This window comes from Phaenicophaeus curvirostris, chromosome 19 (assembly GCF_032191515.1).
Source record: "Phaenicophaeus curvirostris isolate KB17595 chromosome 19, BPBGC_Pcur_1.0, whole genome shotgun sequence".
In the NCBI taxonomy this organism is placed as follows: domain Eukaryota; kingdom Metazoa; phylum Chordata; class Aves; order Cuculiformes; family Cuculidae; genus Phaenicophaeus; species Phaenicophaeus curvirostris.
Genome location: NC_091410.1, coordinates 7679514 through 7691558, shown reverse-complemented (window position 1 = coordinate 7691558; position 12045 = coordinate 7679514). Strand labels below are relative to the sequence as shown.

Below are 12045 nucleotides of genomic sequence, written 5' to 3'. Positions count from 1 at the left end.
CTCTATTCTGCTTTTACAATCTCTCCAAGGCTGTTATGGTGAGGAGAAGAGACTGCTTACCCTACAGATCAGAAGTGCAAAACAGAGATGAAGTACATTAACAATAAAGTGTGACAGTGAAAACTGCCTTGCCAAGACCAGTAACAATCATTTACAGCGGCCGACAGCAGCGAATGTGAACAGTAAAAGAAGCCCTCCCTGGCCCGATTCTCCAGGTAAGTGAGCAATCAGTTTGCAAACCAGTACAGTTTGAAATTACATTGGAAAAACAACTTGCTGCGTAGTAAGTTTTTGTAATAAATGAAAAGTACACCACTAGCAAACAATGTTTTCAGGAAGCACCCTTCTGAACACAACACTTCCTGCACACAGAAACCACAAGGATTGCTTAACGCTGCTGTTTCTCACCAGTAAGCTCTGATAATCCACTCCCAACTGCTCACTCTTGAGTACTCGGAGCTGCCCAGTAGGGCGCAGTGCAGCACACTCTTCTACGAAAGACAATGTTGTTCTCTCAAGGCACTGTCCTTCAGCACGGCCTCAAACCAGCATTGCATTTGCAATTTTGAATGCCTTTTTTAATAGATATATTTTAATAAGCAGCAACGAAAGGAAAAATAGTTTGTAATATCAAAATAAGAGACATAATTTTAAACCGATGGCAAAGCACTATTTCGAAGGATTGCCTAAAAATTTTAACTTTACAACTTTAAAACCTACCCTGAATTCCAGCTAACAGAGTCTCAGGAACATTCCAGAAATTAATTCTTCCCATTCTGATGTGCCATAATGGTGCAGTACATTGTCCTGTTTTGGAGCAACTCTCTACATCCAGCTTGCTCCTTTTGACAGCGAGTAATGGATCAGAACCATAATGAAACACGTGACATCTAATCTATGTGTATTCCAGGCTAGGTATATCTGTATTTTCAAGTAAACATATAAAACAGATGAACTGCTTACAAGAAGTCCAGTGAAAACAAGCCCCATAAAGTTGTCATCTCAGAATGAAGTCAAGACATTCAGTGTTGTCTGACCTGTTTCTCCCCTTCAGGTAAAACACTCTGATTAAAGGATGCTCGTGTTGTTTGCTCTCTCTCCACAGGTAAAGCAGAAAGAACAGTCTTAATTTCATGCAACCCATAGGCTGTTTTCTGCAGATCAGCTTCAGCCTGGGAGGGAAGGGAGGGAAAGCAGAGGATATCAGTATCTCAAGGACAAAGAGTGAAGAGATTTAAAAAAAGAAAATAAAAAGATACTTTAAATCATGTGGCATAGACTTGAACCATCTCTCTTTTGACTCTGTCAAAAACTGCCTTCATAGAAGAACAATTTGGCTTCATTGTTCTATCTGCTGTGTGCGACAACGCAGATTCCTCTCAGATGTGTTCCCCTGCCGCAACTATCGAGGCCTATGAATTATTTGGGGACAATAAAACACCAGAGAGTAAAGGCCTACTTTCTAAACTATGTAAAAAAGTGTTTCCTCTGGACCCATGAGTATACTAGGCAACTGGTCACTGAGAACCATTGTTAGCCCACTGTGTAATAGTCTCTAAACAATAAACACTCATTTCATTTTTCAAAAACAGAAGATTGTAGTCTTCACAAAATAGAAATTTTTTTTCCCCCCACAAAAATACTGAGTTTTCCAGGATGAAGAGTGTTCCCTTGATACAATTCAAGATGTACTGTTACTTGAAACTCCTCTTGACCTGGTGCTGCTCCGAGATGGATCTTTCTTCTTCTGCTACAAAGCCAAGAAAAAAGCAGTGACATCTCTCAAGCTGACTTGACTTCATTACAAGGGACAAAAGGCCAGTATCAGAGACTGTCCATGAAAATTAATCTGGTCTCTGATCAAATACATGTGATGAACTGCCGTGCAAAAAGCAGAATTGCCATCTTACATATTTTTGAAAAAAAGACCAAAGTCACACCTTCTCTGAGAAACACAACAGTGGGAAAAATCTCCATAGCTCTTTATGCAACAGATGGTTCCTAAACAGTGTTAGTTTGAAATTCTCACCTGCTCTCTTGCTGAAGACAGGTCCTGTGTTAGATTCTCTGATTTCTGATACTGGTTACTTTCAGCATTCTCACAGAGCTGCTGCCAGTCCAGTTCTGCTTGCATTTTACTCTGTTCCAGAATCCGTTCTCGCTCAGCTGCCAGAGACAGTTGCTGTTTATACCTGTGATACATAGAGCAAAGTTTTGATTTCATCAGGATAAATACTGAGGATGTTTTGTGTTTTATTTATTCATTTAGAATCAGCTTTGGAGGTCACTTCAGCTCAAGTGGCACTGCATTTCATGGGAAAGGGAGCCTACATGACATTATCTAGTAACCTGTCCAATCTTGAAAACCTCCAGTGATGAGTACTTTACCATGTCCCTGGGGCAGTTATTCCAGCAATTGATTGTTCTCACTGTAAAAAAAAAACAAACCTTTTTTTTTTACACTGAGATGAAACCTCTGCCAGTACAACCTGTACCCATGGTCCCTTGTCTTCTCCATGTGGCACTTTGTGGAAAAAGAAAAGAGAGCCTCAGTCCTCTTTGCAGCCATCCTTGATGTCCTAGAAAACTGTAATGAGGTCCCTCAAGCCTTCTACAGGAAGAAAAGACCCAGCTGCTTCAGTCTTCCTTCACAGGGCAGGTTCTCCTGTGCTTTGATCATCTTTGTGGCCCTTTCCAGACCATCTATCTTTTTCTAATTGTGGGGACTGGAACTGGACACAGCACCCCAGGTGCGGTATCTGTTTACCTATGAATTACTGCGAGCTTTTTACATAAATAAGTTGGGCACAAAATTGTTAGGTATGATGTTCTGAGTTTCTTTCATCACACCTACTGCACCAAGATAAAACACGTCACTCACTTTCTAATAAGAACATCCTTCTCTCTTAAACAAGCACTGTGACTCCATTCTCTTCTGCATAGCTCAATTTCCAGACTTTTATGCCTCATCTGCAGTTCTCTAATCTGCTGCTTCAAATTTTTGAATTGTTTGACTTGTACTTCTTTCACTGAAGCTGGCATTGCATCCTTTTCGTGAGCAGCATGAGCTGGTTCCTCCTGCCTAAAAGATGTAGAGAGACAGAACAAAGTGAGGATCCAAGCAAGACAAGCATGTTACATTTTAGTGCTGTTGATTGACTTTCTTATAAATTTGGTTTGAGCAAATTCAAAGAATCATTGTTGGAAGTCACGGAAACAGAAATCAAGATCTGCTTGTCAGCAGAATATGTTGCAGGGAGGTCAAAAATACTTCCTCGAATATTCAGATTTAACTCACAGATTAATCTCCTGAGCATGCATTCACACAAAAATAGAGACTATGTTTAAAATAAGGCAGAAGTGAGTTGTTAGGAGACCACCGAATAGTGCCTACAGAAAACAAAACTCTAAATGTAAATAAAAGAGGAGACATGCAAGCAATTGTTGTGTAATGCTCTTACCCTCTGACATTGACCTGCACACAGATTTTCAAAATATATCCAAAATCTGGGATACAAAGGACTATAGCAAAGAGAAGGCACAGAAATTGAACTATGAGTAAGGTTTGGATTGGCAGGTGTTTGGTGCCAGATGTAACGGCTTAAAAATCTCTTTTACCACTTCCATTTATATTAGATATTGGTTTGGTTGACAGGCCAAAAAATAACCATTTTAGTTCTAACTATTAAGCACATTCATATGTAAGTAATTAAAATAATTTTAATATCAAACACATTTTTATACAGAAACAAGGAAGGTTCTAGTATTCTTCAAAGTTTGTAACATAGCCAGAGGTGGTATAACAGCCTCCCTCAAGGTATCAATTGACGGTCAAGTTTCACTGTTAGTAAGATTATCTTTTTATGATGAAATTATAACAATTACAAAAGGCAGAAGGGGGGGAACCTTATGATGGCGAGTATGATAAACAGTGTGCATTTACCCATGTTAGCTAAGGCTTCCTCCGCTTTCTAGATGCTGCCCTTTCCTGCAGTTTCAAGGTTAACAAATTTAGCATGTGCTGTCTACATAGGATAGTCCTACACAATCTCAGATTACCAAACACATTCTTAGCAGTTCCTTACAAGGGGCAGCTGCCAGACAAACAAAGCAATAGCTACTACACAAGTAGTGCATAATTTTCTAAACTGTCATTACAAATCCCACCAATTTAAGATAAAAATGGGAAAAAAAATGCTTATTCAGCTACAGCAATTTAAAACCAGAACATTCTTAATTAAAAAAGAGGATTGCTAGATGGCACTGCAGCAACACAACATTGTTTCTCCAGTCTTACACCTGTTTTTGACAGGCAAGTTCTTCAACCTCCTGGATTTTTCTCTCCATGCATTTGGTTAGATGAAGTTGATCTATAATAGCTACACAGACAGACCAGCAAACTAGAACTGGACAGTCGCAAACAGCTACCTGTATATCCATATTCTGCTAGATTTTGCTTTTAAATGTACACTTCATCTGAATTAATCTGAATCCTATAGCCAACACATGCATATACATAAAGTCTAACAGAAGCAGCATCTCAGTGTAGTCTAGACAGGCACTTATACACCTCCTTGTTCATCCCACAGCTCTCCAGGGCGAGGCAGATCAGAGGAATAATTACTGTTCTGCTCAGTGATCAGTATCCAGCTCAACCTGGCAAAGAGACAGCACTGGGTGTAAAAGACTCAAACTCCTCCTTCCATTCCCACAGGGTATGCTCCATATAGAATTCCTGAATTGGGTTTAAATGAGCTTGCATACGCTCCAGAACCATGGTAACATCAATCAGTGACATTTAAGGAATTGCGGACCCATGTCAGATAATAACTCTAATAACTAAAAAAATAATTTAAACCTTACCCAGCCACCTCTACATCACAAATGCAGTTTGACCCAGAACACTTTACAGTAGTTACCATTTTAAACAGAGAATAATCACAAAGATACTGGTATATCTGAAGACAGTAGTTATAATAAACAAGAACTAACGTCCTTGAGGCAAAAAAAAAAAAAAAATCCAAACAAGAAATGAGCATTTACCTCCTTGCACAAGGTTTAGAAGTCTATCCAGAACAATAAAAATTAGTGAGAACAGTCAAACTAAACAAGTGCATTGCTTTAGCTACCTTCATCTTTTAATTGGTTGTATTAGACTGGATATACCCCAGACTTCTTTCCTTCCCAGAGCCCCACCAGAGAAGGTGGGGCAAAATGTATTTAAGAGCACATAAACCCAGCTCCTCTCATAAGATTAGCACACAACGGCTTAAAATAGTTGGAAAGCTGAACCGTTTGTGTTGAATCCGCACCTCAATGTAGAAACTAATACCTAGTAACCTTAGATAATATTATTCACAATTATCATTTGTCCCCTCACATATACAGAAGACAAGTGCATCTTGCTATAACACACAGGATGCATCACAATCCCATTTCCCAGAGGCATTTCAGCACCTATGGAAAAAGCTTTTCCTTCTGACAAATCCTTTCCTGCTCCTCACCTTATAATCACACCATCTCCACCCAGTCATATGTTTTCCCCAACACGCACCCTTGTAAATTATGTAGGGGTATGTTGTGTGCGAGTGCCTTCACTTTCACTTAGTGCTATCTTTTCTCTAACACATTGCCAGAAATCAGACAAATCACTGTGGGAAGCAAGAAACAGGAGACGTAAAGATAGCCCAAGTCACTTGTTGGCCCTCTGTTCATGTTCTAAGTGTTCCTCTGTCAGAATAGACAAGCCCATCTCTCTGCTCAAAGTGCTCTCTGCTGTATGAATGATGTTACTGCTTTATTCTCATCCAAACATGTCTTAGAAAAGCTACATTTCTTTTTTCCTGCATGCTATTCCAAGGAGGTCACGTCTCACCCACAAAATTGTTCCAGCTCTAATTTATGTTCTTCGATGTGTTGTCGATAGCGATAATGAAGTTGGCTTCTTTTTCCCTCACCAGTCTTTGTTCTGCTTTACCTGGTTGGACTCCAAGGTCACTAATCCCTGCCTGTCTAGCACTTTAGATGCTATCAGATGAATGACTGTGACACCATAGTGCTCTAACTCTTTATGTCACCCTTCTAAAATTCTTAGAAAATAGACAAAATCATCTTTTGATTTGTTAAATTTATGTCTTGGAGTTGCATTTTGATATCTCACAACATTTTATTTTAACATGGGAACTGGCTAGCATGTAGCTCTTTTCCTTCCCTTGTTTTCCATTGAAGGAGATGATTTAGTTCTTTCTCCATTTGTAACACTACTATAAATCTGAAACAGGAGCCGATGGAAGACAGTTAAGACCACTAATTAATATAAATCAAGTACATCATCACTCCCAATCTACTGCATAGCTGATAATTAATTACCGTTACATGTAAATTGCAAAGTTTCCTAGACCACCAGGCATTGGCCACTCCTAGAAACAGAATTTCCTTTTATTTATAGTCCTGCATGAGACTTCCCAAATCAGTGTTGCAATGCCACAAATTTTGCGGTGGGAAAACTTTCTCCTTTCTTTATAGGGACTGAAAAGAGAGGCATAAAAAGATTCAGGCACCGTAAACTACAACATGCATATTGCTCTTTCTTGAAGACACTGATGACAAGTCCAGTCAGAGTCCAGCCTTCTCTTATTTCAGCAATATTAACTGCTGTGTCCCATTTGTCTTCTCCTCCCACAATTGCCTACGGGACTAGAGCTACTGTTCAGTCCACATTTAAAATGACCTTGAAGTTACTTACCAGACAAGCCAACAGGTACAAGGAAAGAGCAGTATTTCAGCAACACATTGATTGTCTTTAAAACTAAAAAGAAAATAAACCACAGGAGGATGTGCTTTTACTGATAAAACCCTTTACCTGCTTCACTTCCATCTCCTCTTATTGTTTATCCTCTGTATTTGCCTCATATCCAATTATAATGTTTTGGTTTTACTTCTTCAGAGTTTATTTCTAAGCACCATGATTGCTTTTTAAAAAAAATAAATAAAAAAGATGATAATTTCTGCTCAGATTTTCCCAAATCTCTGGAGTCAATAAAGCTTCTCTCACTGTACAGTATTCTTCTGTGTCAATGGTTACGGATAATCCCATCTGGATAAGCACAGGGATGCAGAGAACAAATCAGACAAGCATGCCTTTCAAATAGTGGCTCTTTAATCTCTTTAAATGAAAGAGAGATTTCCAGATCAGCAGACGTGATGCAATAACCCTACGCTAAAGAGTGCCACAATTTAGACGACCTTTTTCTTCGTAAACAAATTCAACAACTCTAATTCTCCAGGATAAAAAACGAGTCTCTGATTACTGTGCAAGACAAGTATAAAAAAATTCAAGCTCTCTCTTACCAGGTACGTTGAGTAACAAACATGGCAAGAGGACACAATGCACCGGTGGCCTCAGTTCTGCTGGCCTGCATTTTATATTTATCCCTAATGCAATTACAATAAAAATATGTTTTCTATTCATATTCCTCTTCTTGTTGGCAATCTTCAAAACACGCTGCCATGTAGAAAATAGTGTAAGCAGTATCCCCTTCATTTAGGTAAGAGGAAATAGATTTGATTCTATGATTCTGTATTTTTTGTAAAAGTCACTGTTGAAGATATTTGTGAACCAAACTGCCTCCCTGCCTATAACAGGCAATGCTAAGGAAAAATTGTTCATTTTATATCTTCCTTTCAGCTACTGTTGTTCCAAATACACCTGATGGCCACCACAGTTAAAAAGTCCAACTAAATCTAACTGCCTTCCTTGCTCCACTCCAATCACAAACACATAAAAGATAAAAAAAGCCTATGAGATACTTTCTGGACACAAGCACTGAAAGAAACTATGCTCAGTCTATAACCATTAAGGTATCAAAATACTTTTCTAAGTGCCTTTTAAAAATCTGACATATGTTTCATTAGCTAAAATTAGCAATACATTATTAGCCTAGCCTTTGTGTGATAAATCAGAAACAAGACCACAGCTCCAGCCCACTACTTACTTGAAATCATCAAATTGAAGTCACAATTTTTCTTGGAAAGAGGTAGTTAAAAAAAAATGATACTTCTTTTACAATGTTTCTCAGCAATTACCTTAGAATTAAAAGGCACCACACAGTTTCCTATAAAAACAACCTTCCTTCCTATCTCCATATATCTCATTGGTAAATTGAAAGCAGCACCCTGAGGTGACTTTTGGTTATATATCATAGGAATAATTCATTTAATATAAAAACATGAATGAGTGAGCCCTCCTGTAATTTTAAAATACTGCTTTGCATCACTGGGAGCTGTGTTTCTTAGAAATGCAATTTAACAGGGGAGAAGGGAGCATTTTGTCTTTCATAGCAGCGATAATTATAATTGCAAGCCAGTTGCAATAGGGATCATAATGGAAATAACAGTGTAATTTTAGGTTGATATTGCACCAGTTGCTGGGAAGTCTTACCATCAAAAGAAGAACAGTAAACCTATATATGATGACATAAAAGATGACTTAGCAAACAGCGCACATACAAGTAAGAGCTCACCCATACAACCTAAACAGCAAAGACACCCACTACAACTGAACCACTTACTTCAAGCATATCCCAAAAGAGACGATTGATAGATTTTTCCCTTCCCTACACAACGGCCTAATAGCACTCACTAGGTTAATCAGCCTCATTGCCAACAGGAAATGACACCTTGGCTGTAAATCACACACATCTGAACCTGGTTAGCACATCGGATCTTGTGGAGATGTCACAACTGTTCCTACTTAAATGCTAATTCAACAATGGGAAGTTTGATGCCACGTTTGAGCTAGCTACTTTCCATCCAAATAAGACAAGGTGACAGTGAAAAACATTTCAGAGCAACACTTGAGAACATTCAGGCTTCCATACAACTCTCATTTGTCAAAGAGGTATAAAGCTGTAAAGTTTTGCTCAAAGTATAAAGAACTTGTACCGGCTTCTCTCTTCCTTGCTAACTTTGTGATATATCCTTATTATTCCTGCCTATGGCAGGGGGGTTGGAACTGGATGATCTTTCAGGTCTCTACCAGCCCAAACCATTCTATGATTGTAGCAAGAATCAGATGTGCATAACAGACCAGCAGAGCTAATAAACTGCGATTGTTTCTCTTGCTCCCAAAAATATAGAAGAGAGCATGAGAAAGAAAATGACACACAACCAGTTTCAGCCTAGTGTCTCCAGAAACAACTCTTTTCCTTGATAAAGCAGTAACAGAGGGAATCAACACCACCTGGGTAGCAGCACATCTCTTTCACTGCGTGCTGAACGTCACCATGACAGGAACCACCAGAGGCCACAGCTATGCTGTTAAGTAGTTGTGATGTGGTGTTGCGTTAAAAACAAGGAAATCATATCAACACAGTTCCAAGAAAAAAAATGACGACAGCCTGTGGTACAAGTTAGCATCTCTTGTGTGCTGCCACTTTCTTTACTGCCAGTGGCTGATTTGTCATTTAATTTGGAAGCAAGGTTAGACATGTAAAACAGCACATACACATCCTGCATTATACAATCTGATCAGAACAGATAAAACATAGCAAAAGCTGGGGGCTAAGGTAATAATACACATGAGAAACTGGGGATGTTAGGTGCTGAACAGGGACACACCTCTAGCAAAGTATGCTGCATGCTGTGCCGTAGGGTATGCAATAGCTTGATATCAGGCTCTGTCATCTTGCAGGACCAGAGGAGCAGGAGGCATAAGGGACTGCACACGTAGAAGACAACGTACAATGGGAAGAAACAACTGCATCAGGGACTGAGAAATGGGTGCTGTGTTCTAGAGCACACAGGAAAGTAAAGAGGGCAACATGCCATGAGGCCCTGGAGCAAATGTCCTCAGGGATGGCAGGAAGGGACAACCACACAGAATCATAGAATCACCAGGTTTGAAAAGATCCACCGGATCATCGAGTCCAACCATTCCCATCAAACACTAACCCATGTCCCTCAGCGTCTCATCCACCCATCCCTTAAACCCCTCCAGGGAAGGTGACTCAACCCCCTCCCTGGGCAGCCTCTGCCAGTGCCCAATGACCCTTTCCATGAAATTTTTTTTCCTCATGTTCAGCCTGAACCTCCCCTGGTGGAGCTTGAGGTCATTCCCTCTCGTCCTGTCCCCTGACACTTGGGAGAAGAGCCCAGCTCCCTCCTCTCCACAACCTCCTTTCAGGTAGTTGGAGAGAGCAATGAGGTCTCCCCTCAGCCTCCTCTTCTCCAGGCTAAACACCCCCAGCTCTCTCAGCCGCTCCTCATAAGGCCTGTTCTCCAGCCCCCTCACCAGCTTCGTTGCTCTTCTCTGGACTCTGGACCGGTTTGGGTTGGAAGGGACCCTAAAGATCATCCAGTACCCCCAGCCATGGGCAGGGACACTTCCCACTGGATCAGACTGTTCCAAGCCCCATCCAAGCTGGCCTTGAGCACCCACAGGGATGGGGCGGCCACAGCTTCCCTGAGCAGCCGGGGCCAGCGCCTCCCCAGCCTCACGGTGAAGAATTTCTTCCTCATGTCTGATTTAAATCTTACCCCTTCCAAGGTAAAGCCATTCCCGCACGTGGATCCCCAGCCACATGCACGGGGGAAGGCCCGGCCAGGGATGGAGCACCCTGCACGCCTCCAGAGAGGCCAGGAGGAGGCTGCGGGGCCCCGCGGAGGGCGCCGCGGGGAGGCAGGAGAGCGGGGCGCAGGCGGCCCCGGGGAGAGCGGGGGCGCCGGGGGGTCGATAGAATCTCTGACCGGCCCCGGCCCCGCGGCGGCCCCGGCTCCATGGGAACCACCAGGCGGGCCAATCAGCGCTGGCCCGGCCCCGTCTGGCCCCCTCCGCTCCAGCGTTGGTCCCTCCCAGCTGCCGAGCTGGCTCGTTCTGGCACAGCTGCTGGGATGGGAGGAAACGGAGCCAAGCTCCCATTCCCTGTGAGCCCATCCAGTCCCTCCCCCTGCCATGGGCGGGGACACCTCCCACTGGATCAGGGGCTCCAAGCCTCTCCAGCCTGGCCTTGAACACCTCGAGGGATGGGGCAGCCACAGCTTCCCTGGGCAACCTGGGCCAGGGCCTCACCCCTCTCATAGTGAAGAAATTCCTCCTCATGGCCAGTCTAAATCTGCCCCTCTCCAGTTTATACCCATTAAAAATCCTTCTAAAACGCGTTCAGGCCAACTGCAGCATGAGGTTACGTGGCACAGACCAAGAAGTTCTGCTACCAAGGTTTTTAATTATTAAAAAATGTACTTATCGACTGAAGCAGAGCACTGCCTACACGGGAGCGACGAGAGAGAGCTCACGCAGGAGCTGGATGCAAGGCGTGACTTTCCCTTAGTCACTCAAGATGACTCGCTTGTCTGGAAGGCGTGAGGCAAACTTCCTGTAACGCTCTCTCACTTTTTCGTCTTTCTTGTTTATTTAAATGGCTTTGCCAGCTGACAGTCCTTTCAGAACCTTAAAGTTGTGTGAATTACATCTGAAGTACACTAATTTGAAGAAAATAGATTATCAGTAGTTCTTTCATATCTTTCCCGAGGTCATCAGAAGAGAATTGTATTTCCTAACCCCACCTCATCTAAAGAAATTAGGGGTTTATTTCCATCAGTAACTCTTACTGAAAAGTAGAATTGGAACTAATAATCTGACTTCTGAAATAAATCAGCTGCAGGACTTCACATTTTCCTCTGTTGACCATCCTGAGATTGCTAGATTGTTTCCATTAAAAACAGAGTAATGCAGTAAATCTAATTACTGTTGCCATTTACAGCAGTAGAGGTAGTCAGAGAATACTGGAAATCTTTGCCTAAATAGGCTTCCAAAAAGGCAGAAGCAACTGGAGTATTTGACTTCTGAAATAAATCAAATTTCTCTTAGCTACATGAAGTGTATCTATATAGAATTTTAGAAAACAACAATTACTAAAGGTTTTTCACAGAAGCGCAGAATTGTTTAGGTTGTAAAAGACCTTTGAGACCATCAAGTCCAACTGTAAACCTCACACTGGTTTGGTTAATTTGTTTATATGAATCACCTCTGCTTTAAAACACCACAGT

General features: G+C 41.6%; 1 protein-coding gene across 1 annotated transcript in view; it reads right to left on the bottom strand.

The window, feature by feature from the left end:
• The window catches only part of CCDC57 (coiled-coil domain containing 57), a 44822-nt gene that overhangs the window by 20541 nt on the left and 12236 nt on the right, over positions 1 to 12045 (bottom strand). The window contains exons 4-6 of the mRNA XM_069872923.1: positions 2882 to 3082; positions 2030 to 2192; positions 1038 to 1172 (exon numbers count right to left, since the gene is read on the bottom strand). Of these exons, the coding sequence (XP_069729024.1) occupies positions 1038 to 1172; positions 2030 to 2192; positions 2882 to 3082 (499 nt within the window). The remainder of the gene's footprint in view (positions 1 to 1037; positions 1173 to 2029; positions 2193 to 2881; positions 3083 to 12045) is intronic.